At 31.3% G+C, this 19,187-nt stretch overlaps 1 protein-coding gene across 1 annotated transcript in view; it reads left to right on the top strand.

Annotated features, from left to right (window-relative positions):
• LOC111387937 overlaps positions 1-4,277 on the top strand; it is a 15,153-nt gene extending 10,876 nt beyond the window's left edge. The window contains exon 9 of the mRNA XM_023012571.1: positions 4,125-4,277. Within this exon, the coding sequence (XP_022868339.1) occupies positions 4,125-4,277 (153 nt within the window). The remainder of the gene's footprint in view (positions 1-4,124) is intronic.
• The last annotated feature ends 14,910 nt before the right edge of the window (positions 4,278-19,187 follow it).

The raw sequence follows: 19,187 nt of genomic DNA, 5'->3' as shown, positions 1-19,187 counted from the left end.
GTATGAGTCAAGGCTCGATCGAAGCCTCAAAAATGAGATATGGCCGAAGTCAGCCCACCAGCCGCAAGAGGTCAAATATGGGCCGATATGTATGTGGGCCCGTATGGTCGGGTTTTTAAATTAATTCTGTAGTTAGTAAATTGATGATTTATTTGTATTTTCGATTAAAATAATCTAAAAGCCCATGAGTCGGCTCGAGCCAAAGCAAGGGCCAAGGCCTGTCTTTTGGGGATGAGTCAAGCCTGAGCTTGGCTAGAGCTCAAAAAGCTCAAACATTTTTTTGACGAGCTAATACTGAGTCTCGAGCTTGGATTCACGAGCTGGCTCGGCTCGACTTAATTTGTCTGATCCGAATGAGATGGGGAGATCCTCGCCTTGAATGGTAAACGGGATAAGGATTAGGATCATGGTCTTCGTCTCGAATTTTTCAAACCCATCCCGTATTGTTTAATTTGTTTAATTTTTATATGTTTTCTAAAGTTAGATCATATTTTAAAAATAAAACATTAATTAATAAATTAAACAGAGTGGTAAATACATATTTTTTTAATCCTTGCCCTACTATAGCTTGCGCCCACCCTACTTTTTTAAAATCCATGGGATTGCAACGGGATGGTAATTGCCTTCACGTCCCATTGCCATGCCTAATTGGTTTAAACCCATTAATTGGAAGTTGAAAATGACTTATAATTTGTAAATATTTCAAGAGCACTATATTTTGTAAAAATAGATTATAATCACTATATTTGGCTAATAAATTCGAAAAAGTGATAATTATATGATTATTCAATCCATACTAACTACTGACTAGTCCTATAACGACGACGCATATGTGACATGTTCGATGTTCCTTCATTAAGATTCATGAGTAATCAATTTAAGTGTTATTCTTTGAAAGGTCCCTATAGTCATGGAGACAACAGAAATGATACTGAAATAAATAAAATAAAAAATAAGGTGTGACATATTTACCAATTTGCCAATTTTTAAATATAATCTTTTCTCTAACACATTTTAGAATGATTAATTGAACAAAAATAAACAGGACATTGCACTTGTGCATATTAATTTACTGAACATGTTACATTGAAAATATGATAATATTATTAAGTATGTAAAATATTATCAAGATTTTTTAAATTATATATTTTGTGCTTACATATTGATTTTAATGTTATGAACATGTTACATTGAAAATGTGATAATATTATTAAGGATGTAGAATATTTTCAAAATCTTTTAAAATGTTTCGCTAGTTTCTAATTTTTTTAATACCTATTTAGTATGGTATTAAACCGGATTGAAGAATACACATGCATGATATTTTTTTTTTTGAATTATTTAATTTAATTTAACTTAGGCTTGATCAAAATACAATTCATTGTTAAAAGACGTGATAACATTTTCACGATCTTCAAGATTTTTGCATCTTTGATAACTAATTCTATTTAAATGTGATAGTATGCCCTTATTTGTCATCCTTTAAAAATTTAAATTGTTTGTTACAGTCTCATTTTTCACTACACATTCACACAATAAAATATTCTACATGCATATCGATACAAAAATTTTATTTTTTAAGCACACATTCTTTCAAAAAAATAAAAAAAATACTATTCAATAACTCATTTTTCCTAAATAAATTCTATCAAATATGCCCTTGACATAATTTTTTTTATGATTTTATATTACTTTTCAGTTTTGTATAAGTATAAATATGTATTCTACTTTAGTCGTGATATATAAAATAAAAATTATTGAAAAAACTATCACATTGTTCAACTATTTTATTCTAATATTATCAATTCATAATTCCTCATGTCACGAGAACCCCGACAAAAAAAAAAAAGAATAAGTTCCCTATATCATTCAAACAAGTTCGACTTCAAATTTTTCGCCACTTGCACAAAATTGTAGAAGTGGAAAATCTTAACTAGAAAACTAGACGTCTACCAAATAACTTATTAAACGACACATACATGCCATTTTTACAAAAGTCTTTAGTTGAATAAATCAACAAAAAGAAAAAAGGTTAGATTTAAATTAAGAAAATTCCTTATATCCCAACACGTCATTGTGTTAACTTTCATAACTATGAAGTTGAATCTTTTTTTACCTATTTTCAGAACAATTCTAAAAACTAAAATCTTACTATTGTAATGTTCTGTTTTATCTTTTCCAATCAATGTGTGGGTCGACGGTTGTAGAATTCTTTCACAATAGTGGTTTGTACATGTTGCATGCATCATGAGTTTTTCCCTCGATAGACACTACCACATGCAAATTCATTTCATTATCCAGATGAAGTTAATACCAAGACAACATGCCCATTATTTGTGTCGATAAGGGAGGCATATTCACAGAAGGACATTCTCTTGTATCTTGTCCCATTTTCACGTGACAATTTGGCATTTTCCTAGAAAAGATTTTTGATCTATCCCTTTTATGACTTTGTCTATTTATTTATGTGGGGATAATTGTAAACCTATCGGTTTGAAATTTGTACATCGAGTTTGGTTCTTGGTATTGGATCTTACTACGAGTCCTAAGAGATAAGGACGGCAAATAAATAGAGTTCTTTTAATTATGAAGTAGGGATTGTTTAGGTTTTATCATACCTATTGAAGGAATCGCGCATTTTATCTGTCATTATCACACTGTAGAAATATGAAAATGAATAAGTCGAACAGTGAAGTTCGGATCGAATAACTTTAGCAGAACGGTGAATACACTGTAGAAATGTTAAAAAGAAAAACGTCAAAGAATGAGGTCTGGATCACATAACTTGAGCAGACCGTGAGCCACAGGAGGTAGGTCCAGATAGACATATACAAGATGATTTAAAAATACGAGTTGATTTTCTATTACGATAAGTCACCGTTGATCCAATAATTGCCTTAGCAGAATTAGCTAGAATAGAAATTGATAAAATGCCTCCTCCTAATGGCCTTAGCAGAAATAGCTAGAATAGAAATCGATAAGCCACAGCTTATCTATATGTTTCGTTTCTAATTCATAGTATTTTATTTTCTTTCCGACATATTTATTAGAGCTTTTAGTGGCCTCAAAACCGATTTCTTGGGGTTTACAAGTTTCATACCCATACATGAATATTGTATCATCAATTATATGACTTCGTCATCATTTCATTTGTTGAAACTGTAAAATTTTTATACTATAAACGATAGACTGGACTTAACACGCCAAGCCAAAAAGAAAAGAAAAGGTATGAGTTATTTTACAATGTTAAGTATTGAATATTGTGAATTGTGAATTGTGAATTGAACCAATTGATTTAAAAATTTAAACTGTTAAAAAGATTACATTTTTATCATCACCTGATTTAAAGATGCTCAAGTTTACGCCGGAGTATTATTATTATTATTATTATTATTATTATTATTATTATTATTATTATTATTATTATTATTATTTGTTTTTTTATTTCTAATCAAATCCTTACACTTATACGATTTAATGAAATGGGTGGCTTTTAGATTTGCTCTAATATTATGTTGACCAGTTATTTTTCCTCCAAAACTTCATCAAGATAACCCCTAGAAGTACAGTTAATCGAACCCTTCTCTTCGCCTCCATTAGGAGCACCTAGCAACTAGCATTTTACTTGTTGCAAAGAAAGGGAATTGGTTGTATGTTCGTAGAGGAAAGTTTATTGATCATATCAAAAGCTTGCAATATCATATTCAGCACGAAATCATTCTTCTTAGCGAAGAGAAATAAATCCACAAGGAAATTAAATAGCTTGAAGGGACATGGAAAATGTTTTTAAGTAAACATGTCATTGTGAACTCCACCATGGCAGCTAAGTTCATAGCCCTTGCTTCATGTAATAAGAGAGGGGAATTGCTAAGAAATTCATTGCTTTAGTGAAGCTACATTGTCTAAACCTTATGACCATATATACAATAAAAAGGCTATACACATTGGATTCAGACATAGCTCGATAAGACAATTAGTTTCAAATGGTATAATCACTATAGACTATGTCAAGTCAGCCAAAATTAGATAAATACCTTGACCAAAAGCCTTGCTTATACTGAAAAATGCCAAAGGAATGTGATTATGGCCAACTAATGATCACCTGTATTGGCAACACTTTACAGGCTGGCAATACAAATCTTTGTCAGAATAAAAGGAGTTACAAGGAGTCCCTACAATCATGGAGAGATAAGGAAGAAGATCCTCACATTCAAAGTGATAAAGCCACATGTTCATATACTGGTAGTGTGTTGAGTGATAAAAGAAACCAAGGATGACTAGTTCAAACTTAAAATGTTTATCCAACGAGATGCAATATATCTGGCATGAGAAATAGCATATCAGATTGAAGAACGATGCAACATATCAGATTAGTTTAAATTTTGAATCTTAGAGATTTTTGTGCAATGTAGTTTTTTTAGTTTCACTGTATTTTTTTCTATTTAAAGAGGCACCTCAGTAAGTTCCAGTGCTTACGTTGAATGCAAAATCTTCATTACAGCAAGCATTTTTCTATCCATTAAAAATTATATCAATTCCATTTTTTCTTCTACCTGGGTGTCCTAGAAAGACCCAAACTTTGGGAGAATATAATTTTTTTTTAAACATGTATTAATTTTCATTAATAAACATACGAGATGGATCACTTAAATCCACTTGACGCATGATTATTGGTCTTGAGTGCTTGGTAAGGATTGTGCTAGTTTGATATAGTTGTAGACAATACAATGAAAATTAATACATCTAGTGGATTATTCTCTACTAGATGTAAATTAATAATCTTGTGGTCACTTTCTACATCTAGTCATATCACTTGTCACTAATATTGAATTTTGAATTCAAATGATATTGGATCTATAATTATATGTGTATTCATTTGTTTCGCTTGGACTTGGCAAAACAAAGAGAGAAAGCATAAAGCGGGAACCAAGTGCAAGAGGTTCACATATCCAACTAAATTATCAATAGCATCTAGTGGATTATTCTCTCGGTATATCCATTGTCATTTTGGTGAACGATGGTGCATGATTTGATATGGTAAAAATTCGAGCTCAACATCACAAAACACATTGATGGAGAGGCTAAAGAAGATTTGAGTAAGATGGTTCGGGTTTTGTACACTTTGAGAATTTATTTTCTGCATTGTACTTGTAATAATCATTGGATACTACATTATAAACTCTACAAATAGTATAAAAGCTTCGGCTGGTAAGAGAAAGTGTTAAAACAACTTGAAAATTGGATTGGAAGTCGAAGAGGTTCAAGTTTGGTCGAAAACAAGTTTACCCATGGCTTTAAACCCATTTTTGAAGGATCTGCTAACCTGGTGGATGAATGGGACCACTACCAGACTTCATATGATGAGTGAAAGCCGCCGGTGCAATGTGTGAGACACGCATAGCTGTGGAGACTGCTCGTGAGCACTCGCACAGCGAAAAGAGGGCACGCGTTAAGGTGCATACGAAGAAATTTGACGATGGTGAAAAAAGATAGTTTGTTCCTTCAGCAAATTTTGACCTCCTAGGGATGTTGGATTTTAGTTTGGTACATGCTGAAAGTAGATATAACATCGGCCAGAAAGGTGAAAAGGATAAAGCTTTTTCCTTGGCAGCTCGGTGGTGTTTTTGAGGGTTGCTACAAATGCAGGATGACTTAGGACAGTGAATAGTGGTCCTGGATCGATAAAGACTCCTATCTTTCCTTAAAATATGAACCGATATATTGGTTCGCTCGATTTGTGCATTTTAACACCCTCTCGAATTTACAATTGTAAGATTTTGTTGTTAGCTACTATATTGATATTGACTCTTGTGATATTGACTATGTATTACTTCTTGTGATATACATTGGTTTAAGCTTGCATTTGTGTGTGGGTAAATCATTTGCGTAAAACTTTTTCTAAAGCCATTGTTTGCTACCATAGCCTCTCAAATTGAATTGTCGCAAGTCAATGATAAAGGAGATTATTCTATTTGAAAGTAAAAAATGAAAGATACTTTAATTTAACGAAGATTTTCTAAAGCTCTTGACGACCAAAAAAATGTCCTGATGTGTTAAAAGCTAAATCGGATGAGAATGCTGAGATGAACGAAATTGAACATAGTTTGATTGTATTGCATTTATCTAATGATGTGTTAGGATAAGTTGAACAAGATAAGACTATTAAAGAGTTGTGGGAAGCATTTGACTAGCTATTGTTGGAAAAATCCCTTCCAAACAAATACATCTGTTTCAAAAACTTTTCTTTGGGGGAGGATTTTGAATCTACTTTAACAGACTTGTCAAGTATTTGGCTCACAATGATAAGAAATTTGATGATAATTATCTAGCAGTTATACTTTTAAATGCTACGCCCGAAATCTATATATGTTAGGAATATTATCACGTATGGTAGGGACACTTTGACCCAAGATAGTGTGACTGATGCTTTTAGAGCTAGTGAGCTAGAGCTTAGCTCGAGAAAAGAGAGTTGCATATTAGAGGATGGAATGAGACGAAGGAAGAATAATTTCAAGGCAAGAATGGTAGGGAAAAATCAAAGGGTAAGTCTTAGTCTAAAGATAAGAGTGGTAAAAAATGCTTCCACTGTGGCAAGTTAGGGCATTTCAAAAGAGAATGTAATGACGTTAAGAAGAAATAGAGACCACGACAGAGTGATGATGAAAACTTAATTGGTGTAGGTGATTTTCTTGATTGTTTACATTTTTTAACTGTGTTAAGAGATTTTGACACTGATATAGATGGTGCATGTGATAACATACATGTCATGAATATTTTTAATATTGATTTTAACACTAAGTGGATTTTATACTCAGGCGCCACTGTTCATGTGTCTTGTTAAGACTTGGTTCTATAATTACAAATATGTGAATCCTAGAAAAATATACTTAGAGGACGACCGTACACACAATGTGGAAGAAGTTGGAGATATTGCTATTATGATGCACGATGGCATTATCAGACACATTAGAGCTGTTAGGTATGTCTCGGGTCTAGTAAGGAATCTTATTTCCTTAGACACTCTAGAAGAAGAGGGTTATGAGTTCAAATCTCATGTTGGTACTTTAAAGATTGTTTCTAGTGGTTATGAAAGGTCCCAGAGGAATGGGTTATATGTCCTTAAAGGTAAAGCCTTAGATAGCAAAGAGGAAGCATTATCTTTAGTCTGTGAAGATAGATTAAACCTTTGGCATAGGAGGATATGACACACTGGGAACAAGGTGTTGAAATATTTTAGTGACCAGAATTTACTTGGTAATGATAATTTCGCACCTTTGAGCTTTCATGATACGTGTGTTCTAGGAAAGTCACACAATGTTAGCTTTGGGATAGGTAAATATAGTACTAATAGACCACTGGACTACGTTCATGCAGATTTGTGAGGTTCAGAAAAATATCCCACACGTGGAGGTAACAGATTTTTTTTTTTGCTCCATTGTTGATGACCACTTAAGAAAAGTTTGGGTGTATCACCTTAAATTTAAAATTTGGAACTTTTAGTAAGTTTAAGTCTTAGCTTATCTTAGTTGAAAATCAAATGGAAAAGGATGTAAAAACTCTTAGGATGGACAATGGTTTAGAGTTTTACAACTTTGAATTTGATAGTTTCTACAAGGGAAACAATATAATGAGGCACACGATTGTGAGACATACTCCCAACAAAATAGGGTGGCGAAGATGATGAATTGGACTTTTATGGATAAATTCAAACGTATGATGATTAGTTTGGGATTATCTAGAGGTTTTTGGGGTAACGTCATATGTGCTGCTGCCTATTTGATAAATATGTCACCTTTTAGTTATGTTAACTTCAAGACTCCCCAAGAGTTGTAATATGGAAAAATCCTTGACTTGTCACACATTAAAGTGTTTAGTTGTGAGGCTTATCTACATCAGGTTGTGGCTAAATTAGATTTTAGGGCTACTAAGCATGTCATGTTAGGTTATCCAGAGGGAGTGAAAGGATATAGATTGTGGGTTTTAGGTGTGAAAGCATTAAGATTATTAATAGTAGATGTAAATTTCATTGAACTCAATATGCCTTGTCTTAAAAATATAGTCAATCATATCAAACAGACTGAGAAAGGAGAATCTTTTATTGGAAAGAAAATGGAGTTTGAGGTGAAGAGATTGAAGAGATTAGATGATAATCTAGAGGATAGTGAAATCCAACCTCAAGAAGAATCCAATTAAGAAGTAGTGATAGAATAACATGAACTTGAAATTTCTGAAAGTGTTGTCCTTAATCAAGAAACATCTATAGATACTAATTCAAATGATTATCTGTTAGTAAGAAATGGAGATAGAGGACAAGTGAGGCCTAATTTGGAATACATCTCTTTAAATTTAATTGAATTTTTCTTAGTTTCAGGTAAAGCCTTGGATTCAGTTGAATCAGCTTTATTTGAGGAAGCGATTAATAATTATAAAAATTGGAAAAAGGCTATGAGAGATGAGATCCAGTCTTCAAACAAAAATGAAACTTGGAAGTTGGTTGAAAAACTAAGGATAAAAAAGTAACCCATTTTACATGGACCTACAAGTTGAAAGAATGAGTAAGACCTAAAAACCCTTTAACATATAAAATTAGGTTGGTTGCAAAAAAGGGATTTATTAGAGAAAGGGGATGGACTATAACGAGGTGTTCTCACCGATCATTAAATATAAAACTATTAGGTTAGTCTTAGCCTTAGTTATTCAATATGATTAGGAGTTCGAGCAACTAGATGTTAAGAGACTTTTCTTCATGGAAAGTTGGATGAATTAATTTACACGTCTCAACCTCAAGGGCTCGAGGTAAGGGAAAATCCCAACTTGTGTGCTTGTTTAGAAAGTCCTTATATGGTCTTAAGCAGAGTTCTAGGCAATGATATAAAATATTTTATGCTTATGTCCTTAAAATTGGTTTTAAAATCAGTGAATTTGATGCATGTTTATTTTTTAATAACTCTAATATAGGCCGTGAGATTTATTCATTATTATATGTAGATGATATGTTGCTTGTTAGCTTTTGTAAAGCTAAAATCATAAAGATGAAGAAGTTTTTAAAATCGAAATTTGACACAAAAGATTTAGGAGAGACAAGAAAAATTCTTGGCATGGTTATTCAAAGGAATATGATTGATAATAGGATGAATATTAATCAATAGTCTTTTTTGATTAAAGTGATAACCAAATTTGGTATGAATTTTGCTAAGTCGTCAATATACCATTAGCTATACACATGAATTTATCATCTACACAATGCTCTAAAATTGAAAAAGAAATTCATGAAATGAGTAATGTTCCCAATGCTAATGCCATTGGGCCTGTGATGTATTATACGATGACGACGAGATCGAACCTTGCATATACAGTTAGCTTTTTGTGTAGGTTTATGTCTAACCAAGATAAATTTTATTGGATGCACTTAAATGGCTATTAAGATATCTAGCTAGAGCTTTAAAAGAGGACTAGTGTTTAAAAATGGGAAGTGAAAAATTAGAGCTTAAAACATATGTAGATTTTGACTTTGCAGGGGATAAAGATCAAATAAAATCTATCACTTCTTACTTCTTCACTTTAAATGATAAACGTATCACTTGAAAATCATAGTTGCAATCTATAGTTATGCTTTCAGTACTGAAGTAGAATATGTTACATTAAATGAAGCTGTAAATAAATGTATGTGGTTAAAAGACCTTCTATGTGAATTAAACTTCTTGAATGATAATCCTATAATTTTTACTAATAGTCAAATTTCATTGATGTTGTGTAAAAATCATGTTTATCATAAATGTTCTAAGCATTTTGAGATGATGTATCACTTAATTAGGAAATATTTAGCTTACAATGATTTTATTTTGCTTAAAATTGCAATTGATGATAACCCTACAAATGTTGGAACAAAAGTACTGAGAATTGATAATGATTAATTATTGTGCAGGTACTGAGCTGGAGTGAGCGATGGTGATGAAATAAGGTCTAATTGATATCACTTGTAGATGGGAAATTTGATGGATTATATATAATTTAAGGTGAAGATTTGTGAGGTGGATTACTTAAATCCACTTAGGGCATGATTATTGGCCTTGAGTGTTTGGCAAGGATTGTGCTAGTTTGGTATAATTGTAGACCATAGACTAATCCAATGGTCAATTTCTACATCTAGTCATATCACTTGTCATTGATTTTGAATTTTGAATTTAAATATTTTTGGCTCTATAATTATATGTGTATTCACTTGTTTCATTTGGACTTGACAAAACAAAGGGAGAAAGCATAGGGTGAACCAAGCATATCCCTGACGAATTTCTTGGTGGCATCTGGCAGATTATTCTATTGGTATATATACTACCATTCCCAAAGACAACTATGCATGACTCAGTGTGAAATCTGAGCTCAACATAACAAAACACATTGGTGGAGAGGTTGAAGACAATTTGAGTTGGTTGGTTCGGGTTATGTACATTTTGAGGGTTTTATTTTCCGCATTGTAATTGTAATAATCATTATACACTAATTTGTAAACTCTATAAAAAAGTTATTTGCTCCAATAGAATTGGCCAATATGCCATCTCTCTCCCATTTTTGTTTATACTCAAAACGCAAAATCAATGTTGTTGTCTCTATTGGGGATGGTAAATCGCCTAAAGAATTGGCTCGCGCTTGCATGTGGGACAATCTAGATTGCCTCAATGATAATGGGCTCGAGTCACCCCACAATCTCGTCCATTGGAGGGATGAACGCACACTTGCCCTTTTTTTCTTTCAAAAATACACTTTCTTCACTAAAAGTATAATGAAAACATAAATTGGTAAAAAAAAAATAAAATTTAAATGTAAGATTATAAATTTGTAAAAACTTTCTTTCTTTATCAAGATTTAGGACCGACTAGAATATGTATACAAAGTTAAAATTATACACAAATGAGAATTTTTTGCACAATTTTTTAACAAAATCCAAATTTTAGTAGTACCTCTAAAAATTTTTATCCCAAAAACCTATGAATTTTATAAGGATAATTCTATATGTACATTATGGACACCCTAATTCCATGATTAGAGGGATGAAAAAACTGTTTTTCAATTCTCCAATGACGTTCCACTTGTACATTATGGATATCTTTATAGACACCATAATGTACATGTAGTCTAACCCATTTTATAATTGTTGAAAATATTTAGCAGTTTCACTAACCATTTTATGTTGTATTCGATAGTCTACATCTTGTCATTCTTTCAAACTCGTTAGAGCCTTAAATTTATTCTCTTTCAACCTACTTCTTTCCTTAGACAAAACCTAGCTACCTACATTAAAAATTAGCTCCGATGCTAGGGTTGACACCGACGATGTTAGTAGATCATGTGTCATCAAAGACAACATCGAATAATATTTCTCATTTTTTTGCCAGCATACGAGAATATCAAAATCTAATCAACTGAAAGTTCAACTGAGAATCCGATGAACCAATCCCTAATTGACCAACTTTTCAGGTTCCATTGTAAAAGAAAAAAATTTCCTAGAAAACAATTATTTTAATGAACGTCATTTAACAAGATAGATTTTGTTATGCCTCATCTGAAGAGGCTCCAATCATGGTTGCATGATAGCCACGTCACAAGCAAACTCAAGCCTGTACATTGCATCACAATCCTACTTGGCCTAGCCGAGGCCCCTTTTATAGTCGAGGTGATGGGCTCATCGACTCTTATAGAGAGGTCGAAGCTCTATCGATGAGACAAGGCAATGTGAAATGCTGGCCTCTAAGTACACGAGGCATTTTTCCTAGATGATCTTATATACAAAAATCTTCTATGATTGATTAATGTGGTCTTTCTACAACAGTCACTCTATTAAGTCAACTTGTCAGGTCTACTCCTTGCACATCAAGACTAAGGGTGGCTAATGGTTAGAAATATTAAATGCATTTGAACATATGATTGACATAATGAGTTTAAATGTCGCCATGGTTGTCTCATTCTCAATTAAAATAATGTTTGAGATTGTCGGTAAATATGATAGATAGGAAAATGAGAGAGCACACAATTGCAATAACAATAGACTTAAACACGTGATCGTTGTATTTAAACGATATTTTTTTCTAAAAAAATTTAAGAGTGTTTAAAGGGCTCCACCAACAAATGATTTGTAGATTTAATCAAGTATTTAAAAAGAGAATACTTAAACACTTGTATTTTTTTACAAGAACTTGATGAACAAAATAAAGTTTGAATATGTATGAGAATATGGAAAACTATCACTTATTTATAGTTTTCAATTCACAATCTACGAACTACTGCCAACTTTTCAATTTTTATGAAATCACCAAACTATCAAAATTAATGACTAGTTTTAATAACCAAGCGATCGCATGGTTATAAGCCGTGCAATCGCATGCTACAAATCAAAACCAACCTGTATTTCCATAATGCAACCATGCAATCGCACATAGCCCATCCCATCGCTGGGCTTATTTTGCCTCTCCACCAATTTCCCTTTATTTTGATCTCATATCGTCTTATTTTTTTCAATGGTAATTTTTTTTTATCCAATTCTTCCTACCAATATAACTGTCTAACAAAGTATAATAATCCTTCACTTATTCAAAATTATATTGATAAAAAATTTCAAGTATCAACACTTAATGCATAAAGTTTATATATTGATATGTTTATTTTTAAACACTTATTGGGCACTTCATTTGATCTATTATTGATTAAATGAATGAAATTCTATTCATAATTAGGTAACAATTGCTTTTGTAGGTCAAAAATACCCATGGAATGAGGAAAAAATGAGTAAAAATATACAAAATAGTAAAGTTGGGGACCAAAGTGCATAGGTCAAAAGGTTGAAGGACCTTAGGTTGCAATTTATGAATGGCTTGATTGAAATGGAAGTAAAAAATCTGATGACCAAATTGTACAAGATCAAAGTTGAAGGACCTAGCATGCAATTGTCTAGGGACTGCCACATTTTAATTGAAGAAATGTGTGGGATCCATTTTATATTTTTTTTCAAAACTTGGGGACTTGGGTTGCAATTTTTACAAGATATTCTACGGTTTTGCAAAACGGGACAACCATTCTGGGATTCAGCTTCCTCTTCTCTTTTATGTTCATTTTCTTTCCTCTTTCCTTTCATTTTTCATTTTCTTTGCTTTCAATTTTCTTGGGATTTTTTTTTGGGCAAAAACCAAGAGTACAAGGAGAATACATTTGGAGAGATAGTTGGGAAAAATCAAGATCAAACCATCAAGAATCTAACTCCAAGAAGGGCTTTATCTTTACTCTTGTATTTTCTTCATTATTATCTTTTATTTGAAATGTATTGCATAAAATATTCTACTTTTTATCTTTTATATAACATCGGCTAAATATTTGCGTTAGGATTTATGGAAGTAATTTAACATAGCTCTACTTAATTTCAATTTTTTTTACTATTAAAGTTTTTATTTTTATGTATATTTATTATTATGTTGAATTCCTTTCATTTATTTGGCCATTAAATGATTGAGTTTAGTGATTTGCACATCGTTCGGAAGAAGATTGTATATTTTAGACCAAATAGTAAATACTCTTAAGTTCTTTTTATAGAACAGAGATATATCCCTAATTTTAGGTGACTCATTGAACTACTTTCACAAAAATTTAATGCGATTGTTTGGTTTTAATCAACTTTCAAATATAATAAGTTAAACCAATTAATTAGGGTTAATTTCGCTCGAGAGAGGTAATTAATTAAAATTGAAAATTTAGTCTAACATCGTAAATGAGTGATTAATTAATTGCTTTGTTGAGAAATTAATTAGGTGATGGTTAAACAGAACCATAAATTTCAACCATGTTTTCATCTTAAATTTTCATGTGTTTGTGTTCTTATTTTATTTTATTTTATTCTGTAGATTTTTAGTTATTTTTCTTATTTTCAAATCTCAATCTTAAACGTATGTGTTTCCTTGTGAAAACTAAATTAATTAAACTTGTGTAATCTAAAATAAACATTACTGAGAGATTGACAATTCGAACTCAAAGGATTCACTTTATTACTTGCATGCGACCCATCCACTTGAGGTATGTACTTTCATAGAGAACAAATATTTGGTGTCATTGTTGGGAAATATTTTTACTTTGATTACCACTTTAATTAATTTTAGTTTCAATAATTTCTTTTATTTATTTTTAATAACTTTTATGTTTGTATACTTTAGCTATCCCCCGTATTGTTAATCTATCTTGTATTGGTATTCTCTCCTTATACTTTTCAAATGTAGTTGCAATATTCCAATCTTGGTAAAATAACAAACTTTTTGCAATGTCTAACCTATATATTGATTATGGATATATGCTTGGAGATCTAAGATGTAAATTTGTCAAGCGATGCATTGTAGATAATAATGTTGTATTCGTGCAACGATATTTCAATGTCAAAACTTCTTTGGTTTAGACAATATTTGAAATGTTCAAAACAAGCATTGGACAATTTCAATGATAGTTACATGCTCACAGGAGATTTTGTACCTTACGATTGGGATGAGGACATCAAATTTTCGGGAGATGGTCTTCTATTTTTGAACGAGAAGAAATTTGCAAAGTATTACTATAGACTTGCCAAGTTGGATGTAGATGACATGCTTTGTGGGAGATTACGAACATTGGGATGGATTTCAAAAGTGTATAATCCGCTCGACGGAGTTAATAGGAAAGGCTTATCATTGTGAGTCAAGTTTGATTGTGGACCAATCATTCAACCCAATGAGAGCTCCACCATTGAAAAAGAGACTACCAATGAGTGAAAATTTAATCATAATGTAGCTAAACGAGGATGTGGCAATCAATGAGGAGAAAATCAACTTACATTCTTCCGATTTAATTGATTTCCAAGATATTGATTTGTGACTAAGCTCGATGCGGAGGTAGAAATCTTTATAGTTGAATTTGTATTGGATGGAATAGGTAAGTCGTATTATATGGAAATGAGGAATGTTGAGTTTTGGAGATCCAATGAAGAGTGTAACTAAGCCAAACGAAGGAAAATGGGCAAAGCATCCAAAGACTTCTTTAGATCCCTATGAGTCAATTGCCAAAATCGAGTTAAAGATTAAAAAAGCATTTGTTGGGAGGCAACCCTTTCTAACTCTTAATCTTTTTATTTTTCATTTTCATCATTAGAAATAATTTTTTTGCAATTATATGACTTTTTGAAGTCCTATGTTTATCTTAGTTCTCTACAAGTTGAGGTTCATTTTGACCATGTTGATCACATTAACAACTTTGATTTTAACCTGTTTAATTTATTCATTTCTTGTGATTTTGTAGGACACCAGAAGTTATTCCATGAGATGCTTGTTGAAAGAAATGATTTGAAATCAAGTCGTGACTTGATCACAAATTTGGGAGTGAATTAAAAATGAACTATTCCAGAGCATCAGAAATCAAATTCAAGCATTGGTACCTCTTTACCAATTGTCCAACCGGGGAAGTCTCATTAACCCCTTCTTACCCTTTTTCTTGTTCGTTTGTATATTGAAGACAATGTGTAGTTTAAGTTTAAAGTGATTGTGCTTATTTGTGTTGATATGTTAGATAGCCTTGTCAACTTAGAATTTTTTACTGTTTAAAATTGTTATTGATTCATGATATATACCAAAATATACTATTCATGCCTAAATTTTTTAAAAAAATTGCTTATCCATTGTAAGATCTTGAGTTACTTTGAGCACTATAGCCACATTTAATTGTTATCTAGATATGAAATTTTTTTACTGATGGAGAAAGTTTTGAATTGGTAGAACTAGGTTGTGAGTTGTGCAAAAATTTATCTCAATTTTATATTCTCTTCCCTTTCACTTTACCACATCGCAAGATAAGTTTGAGGTGGTCGAGCCGGTGAAAGATATTATCTAGAAGTGTGTTGATTCCATGCATGTTGAAAAAAAATTTGTGTGGAGTGGTTTTTGTCAAGTATAAGCTAGATAATAATCATATGCTAGGAATCTAAGCTCCCATTTTGTTTTTGTTGTGTTTAAAAGACTAATAATGCACTTGTTGAATTTTAGGCCTCACTTCGTAGCCTCTTTGACTCGAGTTATTAAGTCCATTAGAGGTATTTCAAAACTCGATATCCTTTGGCCTAAACAACCAGGGAGTTATCAACCTAAAACTCGCTGCAAGGGTCAAAAAAATCTTAATTGAAAAAGGGGAAAAAATTTGTTATTGTACAATAGTATTTGATATTTTGGTTTAGATAACTAGTGTGTTTGAATTACTTAATACAAGTTTGAATGTGAAAGCAATCATTAGTGGTATCACATGTCTAAATGTTGAGATTGCCAAACCCAACCGAACTAGAGCAAAAAAAAAAAAAAAAAAAAAAAAAAACAATAACAATATTAAAAAATGAGAGAGAACAACCAACCAAAAAAAAAAAAAAAAAAAAAAAAAAAAAAAAAAAAACCAAAAGCAAAAACAAAAAATTGGAGAACAACATTTAGATTTACACATCAGGAAACAAAAGAAATATCAATTTCAGTGTGCGAATCTCTTGAGTGAGGAAGGAAATCTTTTGACTACTAAGGGTCAGGTTTGAGCCAATTTGAAATTTTATTTCGTCTTGACAACTTTTTTATAATTTAAATATGATTGAAAGTGACTTTAAACACACACCAATCAAATATTGGATAAACTTAAATTATTTTTGCTAGTATTATTTGGAGCATATTTTTGAATTGATTATACAATTTTACACTCATAGATATATTTGGCAAGCTATCAAATGTATTGATTAGTATCACCTGTTGCTTGATTGTGTCGTAGATTCCCGTACAAGAACTTAAGTTTGGGGTGTTGATAAGTAAGTTTTTGCACACTTATTGGGTATTTAATTTGATCTATTATTGATTAAATGAATAAAATTTTACTCACAATTAGGTATTATTTGCTTTTTAGTCCAAAAATCATCCATGGAATGAGAACTAGGCAAAAAGAGGAAAAAAAGGAACTAAAAGTGTATAAAATTATGAAGTTGGAGAACAAAGTGCACAAATCAAAAAGTTGAAGGACCTTGATTTGCAATTTATGAAGGGGCTAATATTGAAATGAAAGTCAAAATTTGAGGACATACAAGATCAAAGATGAGGGACCTAGCTACAATTAACTAGGACACTTGGCTGCAAAATGAAATCAAATATTTGAATTTTGGCAGAGAGTTGACGCCTAGGCACCAAAAAGGTGCATGATCCATTTTAAATATTTTTACAAAACAAGGGGGGCTTGGGCTACAAATTTATGCAAATACTCAGTGTTATATAAAACGGGGCAGCTATTTGAGGTTTCAACTTCCTTTTCTCTTTTCTTTTCATTTCTTTTTTTTTTTTTTCCTTTCATTTCCTTTTCTGTTGATTTTTTTGGCATTTTTTAGGACAAAAATAAAGAGCACAAGTATGATACATTTGGAGGAATAGTTGGAAAAAAAAAAAAAAAAAAAAAACACAAGATCAAGCTATCAAGAATCCAAATCCAAAAATGGTTTTATCTTCACTCTTGTATTTTCTTCATTATTATCTTCTATTTGCAATGCATTGTATAAAACATTCTCCTTTCATCATTTATATAACATGAGCTAAATATTTGTGTTGAGATTTATGAAAGTAATTTAACTTAGCTTTAATTAATTTCAATAATTGTTTTTTAATATTAAAATGCTGTGTATTTATTATTGTGTTGAATTCCTTTCATTTATTTGGGACTTCATTTGAAAGAAGATTGTACATTATAGACAAAATAGTAAATACTCTAGATTCCTGTAGGAGATGGAGATATACACCTAATTCTAGGTGACTAAATGAGCTATTTTTACAAAAATTTAATGTGATTGTTTGCTTTTAACAAATAGATATAGCAGGTTAAACCAATCAATTATAGTTAATTTCGCTCGAGAGATGTAATTAACTAAAATTGAAAAATCGGATCTAACATCGTAAATGGGTAATTTATTAATTGGTTTCTAACGAAATTAATTAGACGACGATAAAACAAAACCCTGAATCCCAATCACGTTTTCGTCCAAAATTTTCAAGTATTTATGTTTTATTCTTTTGTAGATTTTTAATTATTATTCCTTATCTTCAAATCCTAATCTTGAATTTGTGTGTTTACTTGTTAAAATTAAATTAATTAAGTCATCGTTTGATTCCCTTTCTTATAAGAATGAGAATGAAAAATATAGGCGTTATGGGACCTACACAAAAGAAAGGAAGTCAAATATAGTGGTTTGATGTAATGGATAACGGTCGTATTTTTTATTTTTTTGGTCAAAGAATGAGAAACAAACGGGCCTAAATGTGTGTAATCTAAAGTAAACATTTCTCGAGGGATTAACAATTCGAATTCAAAATGTTCACTTTATTACTTGAATACGACCTGTACACTTATGGTTTGCACTTTTAGCGATCAAATATATTTCGATTTTAATATAACAATAACATAATCTTAAAATGTATTATCGAAATTTCAAGTAATATGATAGTTTTGAATTCGTTATTCATTGTGATGATATAGGAGAAAACACACACACACGTGTCATGTGTTTTACTTGTTCCTCAAACTCTCTTAGCGATATTGCTACCTAACTTTTATCCTATTTGTTGAACTTTAAAGAGATGAACTCTTACTTTTTTTATTGAGGCGGTACCACCTCCAAGTTTATCTAGATGAAATTCTTTCAGTATCTTTGTTATTTTTAGAGATACTTGTATCTTGTACTAAGCTTTATTAAGAGTTTAAAGCTCAACACTCCTTTAAGTAATATTATTAGTTTAGGATAAGGTTCTTGCGAATATAATAATACTGAAAATATTCACTGGTCGAATAGCATCTTATTACCATTTGACATGTGGATTACTATTTTAGTAATTACAGATATGGTTGTCGTCATTGGTAGATTTTTTAATTTAGGAATTTCAACTTCATTCTACTCGATATAAATTTACTAAATCTGTTATAAGAGTTTTAGTAAAATGATTCGCTAAAATCTCATTTTATTTGAGGTGATTTAGAAAAATTATTTCATTCTCAATTAATTTCTTTACGAGTCATATCTTAGACACATATGACTAGACTTCCCATTGTATACCTCATTGTATGTTTTTGCAAATGTTGCTTGACTATCACACAAAATGATATCAAAGATGTATTCTTTGATTCCA

This window comes from Olea europaea, unplaced genomic scaffold (genome assembly GCF_002742605.1).
Source record: "Olea europaea var. sylvestris unplaced genomic scaffold, O_europaea_v1 scaffold439, whole genome shotgun sequence".
Taxonomy (NCBI): domain Eukaryota; kingdom Viridiplantae; phylum Streptophyta; class Magnoliopsida; order Lamiales; family Oleaceae; genus Olea; species Olea europaea.
The sequence above is the reverse complement of the archived record's forward strand: the minus strand, read 5'-3'. Positions and strand labels throughout refer to the sequence as shown.